The sequence below is a fragment of the Herpailurus yagouaroundi genome, unplaced genomic scaffold (assembly GCF_014898765.1).
Source record: "Herpailurus yagouaroundi ecotype Mexico unplaced genomic scaffold, PumYag 253, whole genome shotgun sequence".
In the NCBI taxonomy this organism is placed as follows: Eukaryota; Metazoa; Chordata; class Mammalia; order Carnivora; family Felidae; genus Herpailurus; species Herpailurus yagouaroundi.
The window spans coordinates 8,983,161-9,004,261 of record NW_024412470.1 but is presented as its reverse complement, the minus strand read 5'-3'; the positions used below and the strand labels follow the sequence as shown (position 1 = coordinate 9,004,261).

At 42.5% G+C, this 21,101-nt stretch overlaps 1 protein-coding gene across 4 annotated transcripts in view; it reads left to right on the top strand.

The window, feature by feature from the left end:
• The window catches only part of NUF2 (NUF2 component of NDC80 kinetochore complex), a 30,036-nt gene that overhangs the window by 6,876 nt on the left and 2,059 nt on the right, over nucleotides 1–21,101 (top strand). For 3 of the 4 annotated variants that reach the window (XM_040460902.1, XM_040460903.1, XM_040460904.1), the window contains 8 exons: nucleotides 4,237–4,334; nucleotides 5,480–5,553; nucleotides 6,855–6,951; nucleotides 8,234–8,296; nucleotides 11,528–11,665; nucleotides 13,657–13,797; nucleotides 14,962–15,137; nucleotides 16,449–16,584. In XM_040460902.1, coding sequence (XP_040316836.1) covers nucleotides 4,237–4,334; nucleotides 5,480–5,553; nucleotides 6,855–6,951; nucleotides 8,234–8,296; nucleotides 11,528–11,665; nucleotides 13,657–13,797; nucleotides 14,962–15,137; nucleotides 16,449–16,584 — 923 coding nt within the window. Of the gene's footprint in view, nucleotides 1–4,236; nucleotides 4,335–5,479; nucleotides 5,554–6,854; nucleotides 6,952–8,233; nucleotides 8,297–11,527; nucleotides 11,666–13,656; nucleotides 13,798–14,961; nucleotides 15,138–16,448; nucleotides 16,585–21,101 lie in introns of those variants that run through there. The other variant, XM_040460905.1, reaches the window with a different exon arrangement.

The following is a 21,101-nucleotide window of genomic DNA, read 5'->3' as shown; positions in this document are numbered from 1 at the left end:
GAGAGAGAGAGAGAGAGAGAGAGAGAGAGAGAGAGAGAGAGAGAGAATCCCAAGCAGGCTTTGCAGTGTCAGTGCGAAGCTGGTGTGGGGCTTGAACCCAAGAACTGGGAGATCATGACCTGAGCTGTAGTCAGACGCTTACCCGGCCAATCCACCCAGGCATCCCTGACTCTTTGATATTTCTATGTCAAGTTATTTTATGTTGCAAGAGATTCAGTGTGCCATTTAAAACTGTGTTTTTTTCCTCTCTCTGATGTAATTTCTTGTTTTGTTTATCAATGTATAATTTACACAAAATACAAATTCACCAATTTTAAATGTATAATTCAGTGAATCTTAACAGGCGTATATAGTTGTATAGCCACTGCCACAGTCACGTATAGAGATTTCGATGACCCTGCGAGAGTTCTCTCAGGTCCTTTGCAGTTGGTTACTTCTGACCGACACCCCTTCCCTTGCGACTGCTGGGCTGCTTTCTGTCACTGTAGTTTCTTGACTTTCCTAACATTTGATGTAAATGAAATTATCCGTAGCCGTTTGCATTTGGCTTCCTCAACTTAGAATGCTTTTGAGATTCGTCCATGTTAATTGTATTTATTAGTACTTTGTTTCTTTTTATTTTGGAATAATATTCTCTTGAAAGTATAAACCACAACTTATTTACCCAATGATTTACTCAGGGACCAGTTCAGAGACATTCGAATTGTTTCCAATTTTTGGCCGTTTTGAACAAAGCTGCTCGGAACGTTAGGTTACAAGTCTTTGTAAGAACATGTGTTTTCATTTCTCCGGGTAAATACCTTGCAGTAGAAATGCTGGTTCATGGGGCAAATACATACTTACTGTTTTAGGAAACTGCCAAAGCGTTCGCCAAAGTGGCGGCATTGCACCATCGGCAACATCTGGTCATTTCAGTTGTTCCATATCCTCTCCTGACTTGCTTGGTATTAGAAAAGTTTAATTTTGGCCATTTTAGTGGCTACGTAGTTTTATCTCATGGTTTTAGTTCTCATTTCCCTGATGACTAATAGCAACATGTTTTCATATACTTATTTACTATCCACGTATCTTCTCTGGTGTAGTGTCTTTTTGAATCATTTGCTTGGGTTTGTTTGTTTAATTAATTAATTAATTATGTTTTGAATTGTCTTACTGAATTGTAAGGCTTCTTCAGATATGAAAATACATAACTTACCAGATACGTATTATGCAAATATTTTCTGCCCGTCTATTACTTGCCTTTTTAATTTTATAATAGTGTCTTTTGAAGAGCAAAATATATTTCCATTTTGAAGATTCTAATTGATCAATTTTTTCTTTTATGATTCATAAAACCAGTTTTTTGTGTGTACTATTAAAAAATCTTGGTTGCTAAGATTTACTCAGATATTTTGCTTTAAGCATATTATAGTTTTAGCTTTTACTATTTAATGCTTGAATTTTTATATATTGTGTAAGGTCAAGGTTCATATTTTTTCCTTTTTGCATATACTCATCAAATTATTCCAGCACCACTTGCTTAAAAGACTATTCTTTTTTTTTTTTTTTAAAGTTTCTGTATTTACTTAGAGTGCGCAGGAGGGGAAGAGAGAATAAGAAAAAAAGAGAGACTCCAAGCAGGCTCTGCACCGCCAGCGTGGAGCCCGATGCGGGGCTCAAACCCGCGAACTGTGAGATCATGACCTGAGTCGAAATGCTGAGTTGGACGCTTAACTGACTGAGCCACCCAGGCGCCCCTGAAAAGATTATTCTTTTCCCATGGAATTAACCTTAATGCTTTTTGTAAAAAAATCAGTTGACCAAACACTGCACACCTATTAGAATAGGAAAAATCTGGAACACTGATAATATCAAATGATGGTGGTTTATTGCCAAACTCCTGAGCGAGCTTTGGTGTTTCCCCTTTTAGGGAACTTATACACTTCATTTAAGTTGGCAATTTATTAACATAAAGTTGTTCGTAATTTTCCTGTATCATTTTTAACAGTCTTTGGGCTCAGTAGTGAAGTCCCCTGTCTCATTCTAATATTTATCATTTCTTTTTCACTCTTGTTTTTCCCGGACCCGTCTGGCTAGAGGCTTATCAATTTTATCTTTTTGAAGAACCAGCCTTTGATTTCATTGATTTTTCTGTATTTTATTTCTGTTCTCTATTTTATTGGTTTCTGGGCTTAGTGTTATTCCTTCTCTTCTCATGCTTTCTTTGGATTTGCTCTTTATTTTTCCACTGTTTTTTGTTTTGTTTTGTTTTTTTTAAGTAGAAGCTGAGGACATGTATGTGACAGCTTTCTTCTTTCCTAATACAGGTGTTTAGTGCTATAAATTTCCCTTTCGTCCTGCTTTAGCTGCATCCTACACACTGATGACAGGTTGTTTCTTCTGTGTGTGTTGTGCGCGTGTGTGTGTGCACTCATGTACACATGCACGTGTGCCTTAGGAGTGTAAATTTAAGCTTGTCTTCAACAGTCTGTCTTTAACAGAGTAGTCCTGCGGTCTTCTGCTTCTGGGGTTGAGGCCACATCCCTCCTGAGATACTTTTTTGCCTTTGGCGGTTGTTCCGGGGTTATCATTGGACAAAGATCACTTTTTAATTCCTAATTTCGGTAGTTTTCAGACCACATATATAGTTGAATTCAAACCGGAAATCCCTATGGTAGTCGGCTCCGGGTTTAGAATTCTCAGTGTTTGTCTTCTTGCCAGAGATACGGCTAAGAGATAGTGTTACCGGACATTTTCCTCACTGGCGTGAGAGATTTTCTTTCCCTAGTCTACCTTTCCACTAGACACGTCGCCTTCTAGCATCCCACGTCTTCTGGGGCCTCTCCGCTCCAATTCCCAAGGCATTTGCAACTCTTCCTACATGAAAGTTCATAATCCAAACCACTTGCTTATTTAGTCTGGACTTAGCTCTTTTGGTTCTCCTCCGTCTGGTTGCTTATAAGACTTTCTCCTTATTGTAAGTTTTTAGCAGTTCGATTATGATGTGCCTTTTGGGGCATTTCTCTTTGTCGTGTTCCCCCTGACCCAACTTAGATTTGCTCACTTCCTTGCCTATGTCTATAGTGTCTATCAAATTTGGAAAATATTCAGATATCTGTTATAAGTTTTTTCTGCCAGTCCTCCTTTTGGTGGGGCTCCGATGACACATTTGTTATGCTACTTGATGTCTCTCGGCTCATAGATACTCTATTCATTTTTTCTCTCTGGCCTTGTAGATAGGTTTGATTGTCCTGTCTTCATTTTCACTAATATATCCATCTCTCAGGCTGTTCTGCTGTTCATCCCATCTGGTGTATTTTTCATTTCAGATATTTTATTTTTTAAGTATAAAAGTTTGATTCGGGCCTTTAAAAAGAAATTCTTCCCCGGGGCACCTGGGTGGCTCAGTCTCAGTTAAGCTTCACACTTCTGCTCAGGTCATGATCTCACGGTTCATGAGTTTGAGCCCCACATCAGGTTCTGTGCTGACAGCTTGGAGCCTGGAGCCTGCTTCCGATTCTGTCTGTCTGTCTCTCTCTCTCTCTCTCTCTTTCTCTCTCTGTCTCTCTGCAACTTCCCCCCCCCCACCAACCCTGCTCACACTCTGTCTTCTCTCTCAAAAATAAATAAACATTAAAAAAAATTAAAAATCATCCCTTTATAATGCTGATGTGTTTCTCTGTGTTCCTGAACAAACGATACCTGTATAGAATAAAGGCTGTCAGGAAGATATTAGTTTGGAGAGCCAAGGCCTCTCGAACTGGTAAATTCTAGTTGCCTTGGGCTCTCCAAACTCCACACTCTATCTCTGTGACTGAGCAGGACCTGTGAGTTCTGATGGTGTCCTTCCCTCCCCGCCTGAAAAGTCCCAAGTAGCAGGCTGGTGCATGAACAGGCTTCACTCATGCGTTTGTCTTGGGGACTGCTGTCCTGTGGTGCCTGTTGTCCGGTGTCTAAAATCTGTTGCTTCATATATTTTGTCTGGTTTCCTAGTTGTTTAAGATGGGAGAGTAAATCTGCTCCCTATTATTCTCTCTCAGCCAGAAATGATTTGCATTTTTTTTTCTTTTTTAGTTATTAATACAAAGGTCATTCTGATCTTTATATTAGAGCACATTTTTTTTTGCACTTTGGCTAATTATAGCACATTCTCAGTTTCATTCTATAAACTGAGCCACGTATATAGTGGGAGAGGATGAATTTTTATTTTCACATTGTCTCCAAGATTTATTTAAGGAGTCTTGCTTTCTGTTTTAGAGGCAAAACGAACAAGTCGGTTTTTAAGTGGCATTATCAACTTTATTCACTTCAGAGAAGCGTGCCGTGAGACATACATGGAATTTCTTTGGCAATACGTAAGATTTAAATATATTTTGGGGTCACATAGCAGATCAGTAACATCATTTCTGAGCTACTAACCTGTTTTGAAATAGTTGTCGTGGGTATCTAATTGTCATATGGCTGTTAGAGCCCAATTTATTTTATATTTATGTGAGGTTGAAGATTTTAATGACTGGAAAGCATCTATCAAAAGGAGATTTTCTTTGCTATTTGATCATGTTAGGGAACTTTTGTTCCCTTTTGTTTTCTTCTTGTAGCTGAGGCTCCTTTTCCTATATTAGGAATTGTAAGAGAAGAGAAATAGTAATGAATCTGTCTGTTTTTATTTAATTAGATATTTGAGGTTTGTATTTGCTTTCTAAAAAATAGTCTAAAAGGATGTTCTGTTTATCAAGCTTGCCCAACATTGTGTTACAAGATTCAAGCCAAGTGAATCACTCTAACAGATGGAAACTCATTTCGTCAACAATTTAGAGAATTTGGAAAGATTATGGGTCATCTGTGTGATTTGTTTCCATCTGTCCTCAGTGTGGGGTTATCATATTCTTAGAAGACTGCCAGAGGACCACCAGACAATTAGAACTTAAGCTCCAGCTACACTGAGTGTATATGTAAGTGCTTCCTTGCACAAATCACGTTAAGCTTATACTTCCTCAACATCACACACTCTCCAGAGCTTACACACGTATTTGCTAACACACACAGAAACATACAGTTTTGCTTGGCTGATTTCTCATTTTTTAAGCCACAGCTCAAACATCTGTTGGTTTTACGAAGCCCCGGGGACACTCCTCCCCAGCCGTTACCCACGTCGGGTTTGGGTGTCATTGTATCTAGTCCTGTAGCAGGTTGCTCTGCGGTCTTCCGTGTGTGTGTCTGACTCTTCAAGGAGCTAGTTAAGTCCGAAGTGTAACTTCGTCTTCTTGGGTATTGTTCCTGGCACTTAGCACAGTGTCTGCCTGTGGTAGGAACCTGGCATTTATGTGTGAACAAGAAAGTTTCTAGTTCACTCATCACGAATGCCTGTTCTCTCTTAAATTTCTTATCTCTGATGGTGAAAGACGAGGGGTAAGCATTCTGTGGTGTGAACCGGTAGATGTTTTTTTAAACACATCGCTGTTTATATTGAAAAGCACTAATACAAAATTTGCTTTAACAGAAATCTTCTGTGGACAAAATGCACCAGTTGAATACTGCACACCAGGAGGCATTGATGAAACTGGAGAGACTTGAGTAAGTTGGAGATTTACGAATGAGTACGGTTTCGGGACGCAGAGTGAATCGCGGGTAGGACTTTGCAGTCCTGCAGTCCCCTTCAGGTCTCCCCCACTGCCCTCACTAAATAGCAGACGGTCTAAGTTTACCTGTTCTAAAAAGAAAAACTAGCTTTCCTTCTTTCTAACTCTTCGTACCTAATATATTCTTTAACTTTATCCTTGTGGTTAGTGAAATTAGCCTGAGATGTGTAAAGCCGTGAACTTACCTCCTAAATTGTGTCCGGAGTTACTAGTGTAGGGGACTAACTGGACTCTGTTCCTTAAGGTCTGTTAATTCTGGGCAAGTTTTACTCCTTCAACAGAGCTTTGTTTTGCTTTGTTGGTCAGCGGGGAGAGTCATTCAGGAGTTGTGATTTCTTGGCCGGGTACATAGACTTTGAGCAGAGGGATTTTTTTTTTATCCCTTCTGATTTCTTGACAGTTTTGAGTTGACCTGCTTCGGGGAGAACATTTCTCACCTGTCCGTGTGTAGATTTAGAGACAGCCGGAAGCTGTGAAGTCTAGGGGTAGGAGGCAGGTAGTAAAATTTAACAGGTAAATTTGGCGTGAGCCGAGGGAAAAGATGAGTAACAAACCAGGAGCAGGTATTTCCAGCATATGCAGCAGAACGGCCCTGTCCCTAACGAAGCCTGAGACACAGATGTACAAACCAGGAGCCAAAGGATGAGAGAAAAATGGGCAAAGGTTGAAAACGGGATTTACGGAGGAATACGTGCAAATAGCCAGTTAAAAATATGTCAAGATTATTCAGCGCACTAGCAGCCAGGGAAGTGATAGCAAAAAGCACAGTTCTAGACCGCGTCTCAAAAGCGAAGTTGAGAGCCACGCGCAGGGCAGAGACCTTTACGTGGGCAAGTGCTGTTAGGAAGGACGGGCAGAGTAAAGGAATGCGGGATCCAGGAGAGAGAGGGGAGGAGAGCAGCCAGGCAGGCACCGGCACCAACAGAAGGGGATGTCCCGCCCCTCGTATCAGGAGCCGAGTTAGAAGGGGCGGGTGTGAGTGCAGAGGAGTCCGTCCATGGATCGGGTGGTGGGCGGCCGAAGGAGCCCATCTGATTTTTATTTTCCGTGTCGTAGAGGTCGGCTCATCTATGTTAAACCCCTGTCACACGAAAGGCTGAGAATTCAGAAACATGAAAACAGATAGCTTTTTGTTTCTTGTTTTTCCACCTGAGTTATTTGAGGACAGGGACGGTTTTGGCCTTGCACAGTTAAGAACTTGGTATGTGTCATCTTCATCTATTTCGCTACGTTTAGTTCTGTTCCGGTCGAAGAACAAGCAGAGTTCAAGCAGCTTTCAGATGACATTCAGGAGCTGCAGCAATCGCTGAATCAAGAGTTTCGCCAGAAAACGGTATCAGCTGTGTTGACCGTAAAAATGAAACAGTCCCTTAATCTTATCAGCAAAAATGGGTTTACGTGGGAAGAGCAGAGAGTTGCAACTTGGTACACGGTACACATCAGCTGAGCACGAGCTGAGGGCTAGTCGGACAAGGAGAGCGATGTTACTTTATGGAGAAGGAGGGGGTTGGGAGGGGCGACTTTGAAAGAAAGTCCACGGAGGAAAAGCAGAAGTTGAGGCTGCTGGTGGCTTCTCCTTGGCTGAGTGGCGAGGTGGTTGGGGGAGTTGATTCCCAGCGGAGATGCCATGAACCTCCTGCCAGCATTGGGCCTGCGGTTGCCGAGGCTTCCCGTAATTGACATGGAGTGGTGCGGGGTGAGGGCTCCCCCTCCTGGCCTCCCGACTCCATGTGAGCGAGGTCTCGTTTTATTTTCACGGTTGTTAGCTTAAAATTTAAAAACACCGCTTTTTTTTTTTTTTTGGTGGGTGTGGAGGGGTAAGGGCATGTTACTTCCAGTTGCTAAAGATACAGGGTACATTGCTGTGCCCACTTGTGCCCCTTAGAATGGATGTATGCTTCTGTTGACCATGAGTTAGTTATTCATGTTGTCAGGGTTATACGCTGTCTCGTTGACTAGGGTTTTTTAGGATTTCCCTTTTTCTACTCCCGCTGTTCCCAAACTGTCCCGTGGCACCCTGGACACCACAGCAAACCCGCAGGGGTGCTTCAGGATATTTTAAAATTTCAAGGGAAACAGTGATAATCTGCATCTGCCATACCCTGCTTGAACCACCAATTCCAGATAGTCCACAGTTCCAACAACTCACATTACCTTCCTTTCGTATCTTTGTGAACCTGGGTTTTGACATTGGCTGTGCTAAAAAACCAGGACTACGTGAAAAAATCTCAACAGGAAATGAGAATGTCTGAGTCCAATCTGATTCCAAGATGTGTGCATTTGTGCGGTGTGCAACAGGTACACACATCCAATTTGGGAGTAGTTGTGGTTATTTGAGAATAAAATAAACATCTTTTTCTTTCAATGTGTATATATTGCTTTTTCAAAGGGCTACTGAGTTGTTAGGACATAAGTACTTATGCACTTATTTGGACTTGACTGCTTAGTAGAGGAGCTGTTAGATATTTGTTTTGGAGCAGTGGTATCACAAATAGATAAGTTTGAGTATATATATTATGGTCTAATCCATTTAACTCCTTTCTTACCTTTATGTTAGTGGCAAATTTAAATCTATTTTGAATCATTAGAGAAGAGTTGTTTGCTTTTTTCCTTAGATAGTGCTACAAGACGGAAATTCCCAAAAGAAGTCAGAGATTTCAGAGAAAACCAAGCGTTTGGTAAGCTCCTTTTCATATAACTAGCCCTGAAGGTTTGCCTGTGTTGTGTGAGGAATGTTTGAACTGTGTGTGTTGTTACGGTCACGTGTTTCTCCCTTTTTCCTTAAACCGAAACTAATTGAACTTTTCTCAATTTAAATACAATAGCTGACTACTGTCAAAAAACGGAAACACAGAAATGTGTGAGGAAAGCGAAAATCACCTGAAAGCTCCCGCACAGTCTGAGATGTGTCCCAGATGACACTTGTCTCTGCGGACAAGCACGTGTGATTGTACACGGGGAATGTTCATGGGGAATGCTAGACCCTTCACGCCTCACACCTGCCTGCTTTCACGTAACAAAAGAGTGTAGAGAGTTAGCACGTCACCGTCGATCCTCATCATCTTAATGGCCACCCATGGTTGTGCGTTGGGCTAACGTAGATACTTCTAGTGTCCTGTTGATAGACATCCTCTGGCTTCTAATTTTTCTGCGATTGGACAGCAGCGTGTACGTGTGACACACGTACGGGCGTCGATATTTGTGCACCGGCTGCCCTTCATCTTAGAATAAATTCCCACATGTAGGATTTCTGGGTGAAGGGGAACACACGTGTAAAATCGACCCACCGAGGGGCCCCTGGGTGGCTCAGTCGCTTGAACCTCTGACTCTTGGTTTTGGCTCAGGTCGTGATCTCACGGTTTGTGAGTTCGAGCTCCGCGTCGGGCTCTGTGCTGACCGTGCGTAGCTTGCTTGGGATTCTGTCTCTCCCTCTCTCCTTCCCCTTCCCCTGCTCACTCTCTCTGTCTGTCTCTCAAACATAGATAAATAAACTTGAAAAAGTATATAAAATTGATCCACCTTGCTAAACTGACTTCTAAAAAGATATCAACTTGCATTCCTACTGATACAATATGAGTGTTCTTTTCCCTACACTCTTGCCAAAAATGGATGTTTTTAGTTTGCTCTCTTTGTCAGTTTTGTAGGAAAAAAACACCTCATTTTAATTTTGATTTTTTTTTATTCTTAGTGATTTCGACATCTTGATTCAATCGTTTACTGTTGTTTCTTATTTTGTAAGCTATCTGTGTTCCTTTCATTTCATTTCATTTTTTTTTTAATTTATTTTTTTAATGTTTACTTATTTTTGAGAGCTCGAGAGGGGGAGGGGCAGAGAGAGAGGGAGACCCAGGATCCGAAGCAGGCTCCAGGCTCCGAGCTGTCTGTGGAGAGCCCAGCATGGGGCTTGAACTCATAAACCGTAAGATCATGACCTGAGCCAAAGCCAGACGCTCAACCAACTGAGCCACGTGGGCACCCTGCTTACTTCATTTTTTTTAAAGATTTATGAGTTTGGGGTATTAACTATTTGTCTTTTAAATTCATCATTTTTTTCCCCATGAGAAGGCTTATGTTTTCAATGTGGTAAAACATATAGACATGGGCTTCATGGTTTGTGGCTTGAATTCTTTACGTAGAAAATACTGTCCCACTTCTCATTTGTTTAATCCCACATTGTCTCCTTGTACTTTTATGGCTTCCCTGTTAACACTGACACTTTAGATCCACCTGAAATTTACTTTGGTGGAACATGTTCCTTGTTTTTCTGTCACTCTTTTTATTAGCAAAGGCTTTTATCTGAGTAGTATTGGCTGTGGTTCAGTTTTATTATCCATTTCTTTCTGTCCCATTTAAAGCTACATTAAAATGAAATCATTTTGTAATTATAGTATCCAATCTAAGCTTTTTATAAAGGGAAAAAATGTGATGAAAGTCAGTGTCAATTGTAAGGAAAGTGATCACTAGTTTTGTGGAGCATGAAGGAGCAGACAGTGGGGCGGTTTGCTAAAATAACAGACACATTGTTTCAAACATTCAACTTTGGCCTCCCCGAGTTAGTTGGAAAAAAGGTGAGATCATTTGTGGTCCTTTTTAGTTAAAAAAAAAAAAAAACTTGTAGACAAGTGACACGAGCCATACAGTAGTACATTCCTGTTGTGAAATACTCAAATGGCATAACGTGTGTATCTTTATATATGCAGGGAGAGACCAGGGACGGCGGGTGAGACACAAAGCCCCTCTTCTCTGGGCCCGCTTACCCTGCAGGCCACACCCTCCCATCCTTTTCCCTGACATGGTGTGCACCTGTGTAGAGGCATATGGCTGTCTTTCTTTTTCATTATTCTGCTTTCGTAGAAACTATTCTGTTTCGTGTTGTATGTTGATCTGTAATTGGTTCTTGCACTTAATATTTCTTGGAGACCTTTCTGTATCGATTCATTGAGTCATAGAGTGTCTCAAAACAATGTAAATGTAATTTATCACCTAATACTTTGGGAGGAAGTTCATGTGAATATTTTTCTTTTTATATAATTTTAGACTTGCAGAGATTTTTTTTTTTTAATATTTATTTATTTTGAGAGAGAGCGAGAAAGAGCATGAACAGGGGAAGGGCAGAAAGAGAGGGAGAGAGAGAGAATCCCAAGCAGGCTCTGCGCTTGAACCTACGAACCGTGAGATCATGACCTGAGCCGAAATCAAGAGTCAGAGGTTCAACTGGCTGAGCCACCCAGGCGCCCTTACACTTACAGAGAAGTTTTAATAGCGTTTTCTGATGCCCTTCACCTCAGTTCCCTGGGTGGTTTGAAATTCGGGAGACTAAGGAAATTTGTTTTAATTCAGCAAGCATGTGTCGATCACCCCCTCAGTGCTAGTGCTTGGTGTGTGCTCTGGGAACACAAAAGAACTTTACACAACTCCAGGTCACCCAGCCAAAGTCAGCAACACATATGAAGTACATACGGATAGCGTCCCCTGAACAGTGATGGTGTTGTTTATAGAAGGACGTAAAGGCAGTGGGGGCAGGACTTCCAAGGATTAATGGAGCTCACAGGCGGCACAGGGCTGACGGTTTTCAGAAGGACCGTGCTGATCAGAGAGACATCGCTGGCACCTTCCGAGCCTAGGCCTGGCGTTAGCAGGTTGTAGGTAGAGCGGGGCCCTGGCGGAAGAGGACCCTGGCGAGGATGGGAGGGGTACACGGCGAAGGGCCTTGAATGTCCTGCTCAGGGGCTGGGTCTTCGGCCCACAGACGAATGGGAGCAAATACGCAGGCGAGTGACAGGGTCGTAGTTGTACAGCTGCCCCCACCACGGCGAGCAGAGACCCCGTTCCTTTGTGCTTTTCCGTTGTCATAATGGTAAGTTACCAGTTTTATTACTGTATCTAATATAAATATGTTTTCTCAACAGAATGAACTAAAATTGTCCGTAGTTTCTTTGAAAGAAGTGCAAGAGAGTTTGAAAACAAAAATTGTGGATTCTCCAGAGAAACTAAAGAATTATAAAGAAAAAATGAAAGATACCGTCCAGAAACTTAAAAATTCCAGGGTGAATTTCCTTTTTATTTAAAAAATTTTAATGCTTTTCTCTATATGTATTTTTTCTTTTTAGCAACTCTTGCTTAATGGTGTGTTAGCTTTGTGGTACCCAGTTTGTCTACACTTCCTTTTTTCTTAAGCTTCTTGCCCTTGTCTCTAAGATACAGCTCTTCTCTAAAGCAGGTGTAGGGAAAGGAAGTACACTTTTAAGACATTTGTTCAATTATACAACAAAGTTTTGAGACCTTGTCCTGGATGATCAAAATAGAAATTCTTTGTCCTTGTGAGACCTGCTTACTTTATATGATGGAGAAAGGTATTAAGTTTATAATCAATTACATAATTACAGATTATAATATGTATTATGAAAATGCGTAGGGTGTGCGTGTGTTGGGGTAGGAAGTACATGGGAAATCCCTGTACCTGCTGCTCAGTTTTACTGTGAACCTAAAACTGTTCTAAAAATACTTTTTAAAAAGTGCCAAAAAGAGAAACAAACAAAATAATATGGGGTTCTTTGAAATAATGCAATGATGGTGGTCTAATTTAATATTTTGGAACTCTGGGAGTAGAGGGGGAAGGAAGTAGAAATTGATGTTGACGTCTGAAGGATAAACAATGTTTATCCTACTAAATGCATGGAAGAGCATCTGAGGAGTGGGAACAGCATTTGCAAATTCTTTGAGGTAGAAGGGAGCAAGGTGTACTCAAAGAATAACACCTTAAACGTAAGAAGGGGAATGGCATGAGGTGATGATAGAAAAACTGGCACCAGGCAGATTTTTCAGGTGCTGGATTTTACTGTGGGAGCGGGGCATACCACTGGCTGGTTTAAAAGGGGGATGTTGGAACGTGATATAATGTATGTTTAAAAAGATGATGGGTCACTGTGGGAGATGGATGGAAGTGGACAGGGACAGAAGTGGAAGTGGGTGGACAATTTAGCATCCTTTGTGAGGCAGGGTTTTTAAACTCCATGAAAGGAACATTTCTGGTTTATCTCTGAATTCGTTATTCCAGCCATTCCTGATCATTAAGATCCTGTTACAGGAATAGACAGCAGAACGGAAATGAAAGCCAACAGATAGATCTGGGTATTTAAGAGAAAAGTGTAGTTTATTTAGTAAACAGTTCTGGCTCAGTTGGCCACTCATTTAGAAGAAAAGGGAGCTGGGTCTACACCTTGTGCCAGTTACAAAAGTAAATTCTATGTGGATTAAAACTTAATTTTAGAAATTTTAGGAGAACATTTGTATAATCTTGAACTGGGCTAGATTTTTTTTTTTAAATTAAGATAGGAAATCCAAATCTGTAGAGAAAAGAAGACCTATGGAACATGTTTATAGTGCATGAGAGGTAAAGAGGTTATATCTGTGACACTCAGAGATGCAAAAGTATTTACAAATTGGGAAGAAAAAGACAAGAGAAAAGTGAGCAGTCATCTGATGAAGCGTTTCACTGAGGACAAAGTCCAGTTGGCCAATAAGGTGGGCGGGGATGGGGACCGGGCCCCTGGGAGAAGGAAAGGAAGCCTGTTGTTCCAGGGGTTGTAGTAAACATGCTCATTTTCTAATTTCAGGAGACGAATTAATCTTTTAAAAAGAATCTGCTGCAGCAATGGTTATTAGAAAGATGAACAGGAAGATTATCATTGGTAATACGATTGCCCAGGAGTAATTAGGAGTAGTTTGAATATTAGCAGACACGAACTCTTTTAAACTCACCATGAATAACCTTTGGAAGGTACTTCAGTGAGTGATTTAGTAAAATTGTGGCAGTTCTCCATTGTGCAAGGATATCTGGCAATTAGGAAGCATAATTGTATGTACTTAGACACGTGTCAGTAATAGTGCTTTCTCCCTGACCCAGAAACTTAATTGTTCTCTGCTCTTAAGCTTTCAGTATTAAGTGCAGAAATTATTTAATAGCAAACACAGTACTGCAGTTTCATAAAGGAGACTATCACACTGGCTTTTATGTGTTTTGTTTTCTCTCTCAAAGCAAGAAGTGATGGAAAAATACGAAATCTACAGAGACTCAGTTGAGTGCTTGCCTTCATGTCAGCTGGAGGTACAGTTATATCAGAAGAAAATACAGGACCTTGCAGATAATAGGGAAAAGTTAACCAACATCTTAAAGGAGGTTTGTATTATGTAGCATTTTAATGCTTTTATTATGTCATGGTTTACTATAGTTGCTTGGATTTGCTTTTACTTTTTGTTACTATTTTCCTAAAGAAAAGCAAGGTCATTCTAGAGAATAATAGATGTGGCAGTGTATGCTGGGCAACGAAACATTCTTCTTCTTTTTTTGTTTTTAAATACTTACCTTATTTTATTTTTGAGAGAGAGAGAGAGAAAGAGAGAACAAGTCGGGGAGGGGCAGAGAGAGGGAGACAGAGAATCCCAAGCAGATTCTGAGCTGTCAGCACAGAGCCTAACATGGGGCTCGATCTCCCGCACCGTGAGATCATGATCTGAGCCGAGATTGAGTTGGATGCTTACCCGACGGAGCCACCCAGGCGCCCCAAAAGTTTTCTTGTTGCACACAGTAGTGGGAAGGCCTATGTTAAACTTTCAGATGAGATGAATAATAAATTAAGTAACATGGCATATTGCCATGTGTATTTTGGGGAAAAAAGTAATGGAATTTTAAACCTGTACTAACAGTTGCAAATGCGCCATCCCTGGGGTCTATAAGGAGATTTAGGTTTACAATGTAGGCCCTGCTCTGGGGCTCCAGAGGTATACTAATGTTACTTAAGTTTCTCAGGCTGGAAGCTTGAAAATCCTTTTTCACATCTTCACTCTATCATAGTAATCCAGACTGTCCCCAGGATCACTAACTTTGCATTTGACAAAGGACTTCTTCTTTGAGGGAAGAGAGGGGTAGAAGGTGAGGTTGCCTGGGGTAATCTTTCCCAAGCACGTACTCCCTTATCTGCCGTCTGGAGTCAGCAAGAAAAGATTGAGGTGCACCCGCTGTAACAGTTCCTTGCACTTCCCCTTTCTCCTTGTTCCTCCTACCTTAGCTCAGGCCCAGCGCCCTCGGCACAGCCTCTCGGCCGGTCCTCCTATCACACGGCTCTGTCCTCATCCTCACTGATGAGCGACCCCGTACGGACCCCTCGCCAGGTGTCCCGTCCTTTCCCAGGGTCCCCGGCGCCTTCCCATGCCCTCCGGACGGTCCGGGTTTTTCTCATCTTCCAACTGTATCTTCGTAGAGCTCATCCAAGAAATAGACACTCCTCTTGTTTGTAAATCCTAATGGGTTGTATTGACTTTACGTCCTTGTGGTAAAATGCAGAGTCTGAACTTGGAGGACCAAATTGAGAGTGATGAGTCAGAACTGAAGAAACTGAAGACTGAAGAAAATTCCTTCAAAAGACTGATGATTGGGAAGAAGGAAAAACTTGCCACAGCACAATTCAAAATAAATAAGAAGCACGAGGACGTCAAGCAGTACAAACGCACGGTGATTGAGTATGGAGTCATTGTCACTTCAATGTGTTAGAGAAAATAAGCGGGGAAAGCTAGCATGTTGTCACCTCCCTAAGATTCCAAAGCTCCTGTAATCTCAAAAAGGGGTTCCGCCTTTGGGTGACCAGAGATGAATTCATTATGAATCTCCTAATGCTGTGTGTGGATGGAGAGATGTTGTAGGTCCTCGGTTTTTCCTTTTCCGTACATCACACTAGTGTTTGCTTTGCCTGGTTCTCCAGAAGGGCCTCTGGTATCTCTGCTCATTTCCGTGCCCTCTCGGAAGATGAACCGCCTGGCCCGTCTTACAGTCCAGCTGGGCTATGGCATTATAGCATCCATGTTTTGTTTTGAGAAAAGGTTGCCCCCGTTTTTTAATCTAGTAAGAATTAATACTTCAGTAAGCATGTTATTGTTGTTAGCCAGTGTGCTTCCAGTCAGTTCCCTTTTGTTTGTTTGTTTATTTAATATTTATTTATTTTGGAGAGCAAGAGAGACAGAGTGTGAGCCAGGGAGGGGCAGAGAGAGACGGAGACACAGAATCCGAAGCAGGCTCCAGGCTCCGAGCTGTCAGCGTAGAGCCCGACGCGGGGCCCCCACCCATGAACCACGAGATCATGACCTGAGCCCAAGTCAGACACTTAACTGACTCAGCCACCCAGGTGCCCAGAGACTGTATTTTTAGAGTACGCACCGCACGTATGCCCATAAGATCCATGTTTCAGCCTGTATATGGTGAAGATTTCCTTTGTTCTTCCTCATGCAGATGAAGAAAAAGGGCAGAACCGGTGGATTTTGTATTTGTGACCAATCCGCCTTGCAGAAAAGTTGTACTGATTCACATCCCCACCCGTAGTACAGGAGTGAAGACACCTGGGGGAGTGTAACTTCAAGTCTCCGCTTTGAATAATAGCCCTCGGGGGCTGCACCACACGGAGTTTGCATCCATTTGCTTTTTTTTTTCAACGTTTATTTATTTTTGGGACAGAGAGAGATAGAGCATGAACGGGGGAGGGGCAGAGAGAGAGGGAGACACAGAATCAGAAACAGGCTCCAGGCTCTGAGCCATCAGCCCAGAGCCCGACGTGGGGCTCGAACTCACGGACCGCGAGATCGTGACCTGGCTGAAGTCGGATGCTTAACCGACTGTGCCACCCAGGCGCCCCTGCATTCATTTGCTTTTATGTCTTGAGAAGGGGTTTAGGTTTGTCAAACAAATCGATGCGATCACTTCGGAGTCAGTATTAGAGTTAATGTTTTCCTTTTCTGATGCTTGAGTGGAATTAAAATTTAGCAGTCTCTGTTTTCCTTTAGAGATTGCAATAAAGTTCAAGAAAAAAGAGGAGCTGTCTATGAGCGAGTAACCACAATTAACCAAGAAATCCAGAAGATTAAATTGGGAATTCAGCAACTGAAAGATGCCACCGAAAGGGAGAGACTGAAGTCCCAGGTGAGTGTGTGCTCACAAGTGAATTTCACATCGTCTACCAGCTCACAGTGGCAGTTCCGTCACCCTCATCGTCAGGATCTGTCCGTTCTCTGAAGCAGAACTTGACCTCCTGCGTCCTTGGGTTCTGTCTCCATTCACCTGTGTGTGTTTGTCTGTCTCCTTCGTACCTTTTCTTCACTGGTCTTTCCCCCTGGCCTGACTGCAGTAAGAGCAGGTGCTCCCGAAAGGCTCTGACCATTTTTTGATAAGTACACTTGCATAATGATTGTAAGTAATGTCCTCTAAAAAGTTTCTCTCGAAATGATTTATCATCAGTGTTCAGTGTGTTTGAGTTGTTACGTGAAATGAAATAGCTTAGGTTAGTCCCTGTGTGAGGAGACTTTTAATGGTATCTTTATCACAAATCCTGAAAGTAAGTTACTGGTTTTATTCTTTGCTTGTTTCAGCGTATTTATTTTATTTCGTACATAGTTCCAAGTTTAATGAGGACAGACATCTTGACTTCCACGTTTGTGTCTTCCAAAACGTCGGTGTGGTGCCAAACAAAGTGTTTACCTTCTGTCCTTTTCTTAACTGCTGATGTCTCAAAGAAGTAATCTATTCTGATGTGTTTATTAGAGCTCATTATCTCTTAATCTTTTTTTTTTTAATGTTTTTTTTTTTTTTATTTTTGAGAGAGAAAGAGCACAAGTAGGGGAGGGGCAGAGAGAGAAGGAGACACAGAATCCGAGGCAGGCTCCAGGCTCCGAGCTGTCAGCAGAGACCCCGACGTGGGGCTTCAACTCGTGAACCGCGAGATCATGACCTGAGCTGAAGTCGGATGCTCAACCGACTGAGCCACCCAGGAGCCCCTCATCTTCTCTTCACTTTTGAAGTTTGACCTATATGCTCAAGACTGGCCCAAACTGCTACCAGAAATCACTGAAAACAGCCCTTTGTAAAATCCCATGACCTCTTTTTTTTTTTTTTCTTACTCTTCTTCACCTTACCTTCTTCACCTTACCTTCACCTTATATTGCCATATTGGATCAAGGTTTCCTAAAACCTGGTACCTGAAAAATGTTTAAATACTTGCTGTCACTACCTTCCACCATCCGCATCCAGTTTGCAAGGACTCAGAATGCTAAAAGCCACTGCAGACACGCCCCTCACCTGTTCTCGGGACTGTTCTGTCCTTGAAAGAGGTTGTTGCACGGCCACTTGTAGGTGTGCATGTGCATACACTGAAGGCTGTCTTGAGGCCACTGCGGAGGGAGGGAAGCAAGAAAGGAAAGGACAAGGGCTGTGTTTCCCTGTGCCTGTCTGCCCAGTGCGCTGCCCTGACTTTTTCTGCCCTTCCCTTTTCTTTCTACCTTTCAACGGCTTCTCTTTTTCCTGCCTCTTACCTGGATATGCACCAAGACTCAGCCTTTGTCCCTCTGTTTATGTCTAAAATGTGGCTTACAAAGATCTTAGAGGAGATCCTTAATCCTCCTTCTTAACCAAATCAATCAATTCATATTTACTTGGTATCACAGGGTCAAGCACAGTTAGTGAAGCAGTTACTGTGGGAGGACTTCCTGCCCCTCAGCCCTGCTTGCCTTATGTTACTGTGTGCAACGCAGAGATGTCTGGCCAGTAACATTTCAAGTTTCTCGACAGCAGCAATCATGTATTTTTTATCATTGTACATGAAACCGTGCCTAGGCGGGTGCCTTCTATGTAGTGTGCTTTTCATAAATATTTGTAAACTTGGATGGTCCTCTAGCATGAAATTGCTAAAACTGGCTCTGCATTACAATTCAAAGAGGAATTGCAAAACAAACACAACCCCTCACCCAGATGTCCTGAATTAGAATCCTCAGCAACGGGGTCCACAGACTGGAACTTTTTATTGTGGCTTTTGAGAACCACTGATAGGTTCCGCTTCATTGTTTTCAGTATCACAGAGCCCATAACCACCCAAGCTGTTTTACCAGGACAGCTTTGGTTGTTAAAATGTTACTTGTCGTTTTTAGTTTAGAATATAATTTCTGTAGTCTAGTGAACCAAGATCTCTCTGGAACAAATCTGTATCCTCCTCTGCTTAATATCACTGCAGACATTTGAGGATAATGACCATGGGTTCCTTCAGCCTTCTCATCTGGGTTAATGAGCCCCAGTTTTCCAGCCACTCTTTATATAGCTTAATTTTCAGATTCATTACTATCCTGTTTACTGTCTCTCCCCCCCACTCCGCCCCGTTTCCTGCTTGCCACTATTCTGTTTAAAATGTAGGACCTGGTTCTAAACATAGCCTTCCAGATAATGGTGTGGCCAGCCCCCGAGCACAGCGCTCCTGTTAATGAAGTGTGATCCTGGCTTGGATTTTTAGAGCAACAGCTTGCCCTTGGCTCATATTGAGCTGGTGATCAATTAAATGACCCCTATCGTTTCCACATGTAGTTCTGCCTAGTTAAAATGTCTCCCCGTACTTTAATGCAGCCATTTCTTGGAACTTTTAATTTAGAATTTTATTACTATTTTTTCAAGGCTTCATTTATTTCCTTCAGTGTGGATTTCAAAGGATCAGGGTCGTTTGAAATCTTTGTATCACTCACATTAACTGTTTTTCGTGGCTTAGCTGTCACCCGCACACTTGACCAACATGCCTTTTTCTCCAGAATGAGAATGTTGACTAGAATTGGGCCCTTTGCTGCGTTAAGTTTTTCTTCCTTCAGACTGGCAGAGAACCTCTGATCAAAACTTCGGAGATAGTTGTTGAAGGTGCCTGGTGGTTCTAACCTTTACCCAGTCTGCACTGTGATATCCGTTGGTTCTGAACAGGATGGGTCGTCTAAATCCTTGGTGAATCACGATGCATTTTGCCAAAGAGCTCCTTTTAGCTTCTTTCATAAGCACCCTCCGTGGAAAGGAAGAGATGCACTGCGGTGGCCCAGTCATGCTGTGTGCGATTCTCTGGGACCCTAATGATCTTCACATTCCTTTTTTCCTTCAATATCCTTTTTTCCCAGAGATACCTACCTCTTCTGCTTCCAGTTACCACCTTTATTTGGACGGGTTTTCTCACGGGCTTCCTGTTCTGTCCAGTGACCTCAACTGTGCTCTTTTTCGTAACTGCCTGCTGGATATTTTCCGTGGGCTTGCCCGCCTCGACAAAAATAACATTTTCAGAGTGACATCCACATGACACCCAGCATCTTCCAGCAGCCTTCCTCCTCCTCACTTTTTCTTTCCCCTCTGCCCTTTCTCTCTTTCCCTTTTACTCCATTTCTTCCCGATGTCTTCATATGATGGCATCATCACTTTCTATCACAAAGAGTTGAAATTTTGGACTTTGTTTAGATAATCCTGGTGTCCAGTCACCAAGTTAATGTTAGGATTTTTTAAAAGTCAGTAGCACTGTTCATAACCACCCTTTTCTGTCCCGAAATTCTGTGATGCTCGTGGATTGTACCAAAAACTTGCTAAGTTTCTTTTTTTTAATTTTTTTTTTCAACGTTTATTTATTTTTGGGACAGAGAGAGACAGATCATGAGCGGGGGAGGGGCAGAGAGAGAGGGAGACACAGAATCGGAAACAGGCTCCAGGCTCCGAGCCATCAGCCCAGAGCCTGACGCGGGGCTCGAACTCACAGATCACGAGATCGTGACCTGGCCGAAGTCGGACGCTTAACCGACTGCGCCACCCAGGCGCCCCGAAAAAACTTGCTAAGTTTCTTCCTTGACTTATGATTCTCTACATCAGATCTGCCCTAAGTGCTGCCAGATTCATCCTGCTGAATATCACTGTTGTTACACTTCCCTGGTGAAAACAGGAGCTCCCTGTTTTTTCTGTACTTTATTCATCCAGGCACTTGTTCTCCAAATGGCCTGTGCACCTGCTGGGTGCCAGGTGCTACACCTGTCTTGGAATAAGTTGTGACTAAGGAAGGCATGATCCCTGCCTTCTAGGACTTTTATTTTAAATGTCTGTGTATTTTTGAGAGAGAGAGAGAGAGAGAGCAAGCGTGCGTGCGTGCGTGCACGAGCAGAGGAGAGGCAGAGAGATGGAGACGGGGGATCCAAAGTGGGCCCTGCACTGACAGCACAGAGCCTGACGCGGGGCCCCAGCTCGCAAAGTGCGAGATCGTGACCTGAGCCGAAGTTGGATACTTGCCCGACTGAGCCACCCAGGTGCCCCTGGATACAGAATTTAATTGGAAACTAAAACTGCATTTGTTTGGGCTGTGATTTCTTGTCATTAACGTCCTGTGAGGGCCATGAGGGTCGGCTTGCTTCTGTTGCTGTGCCCTGGAATGGGCTTTGATGCATCACTCATTTATGGTGGCTCCATCTGTGGGCTTTGGTTCCTCCGTGAGAGTCTGTCTGTTCTCAGAAGGAAGGGGTTTGGGGGTGTTGAAGCGGTGGGTTCAGATATTTAGATTGTGTGTCTTTATTTAAACACTTAGTTTTAATAATTTCTCACGAGTACTGCCTTACTACCAAATTTATTCAGCTTCCTTTTTAGTAAGAATAAATGTACATTCCTATGGAACT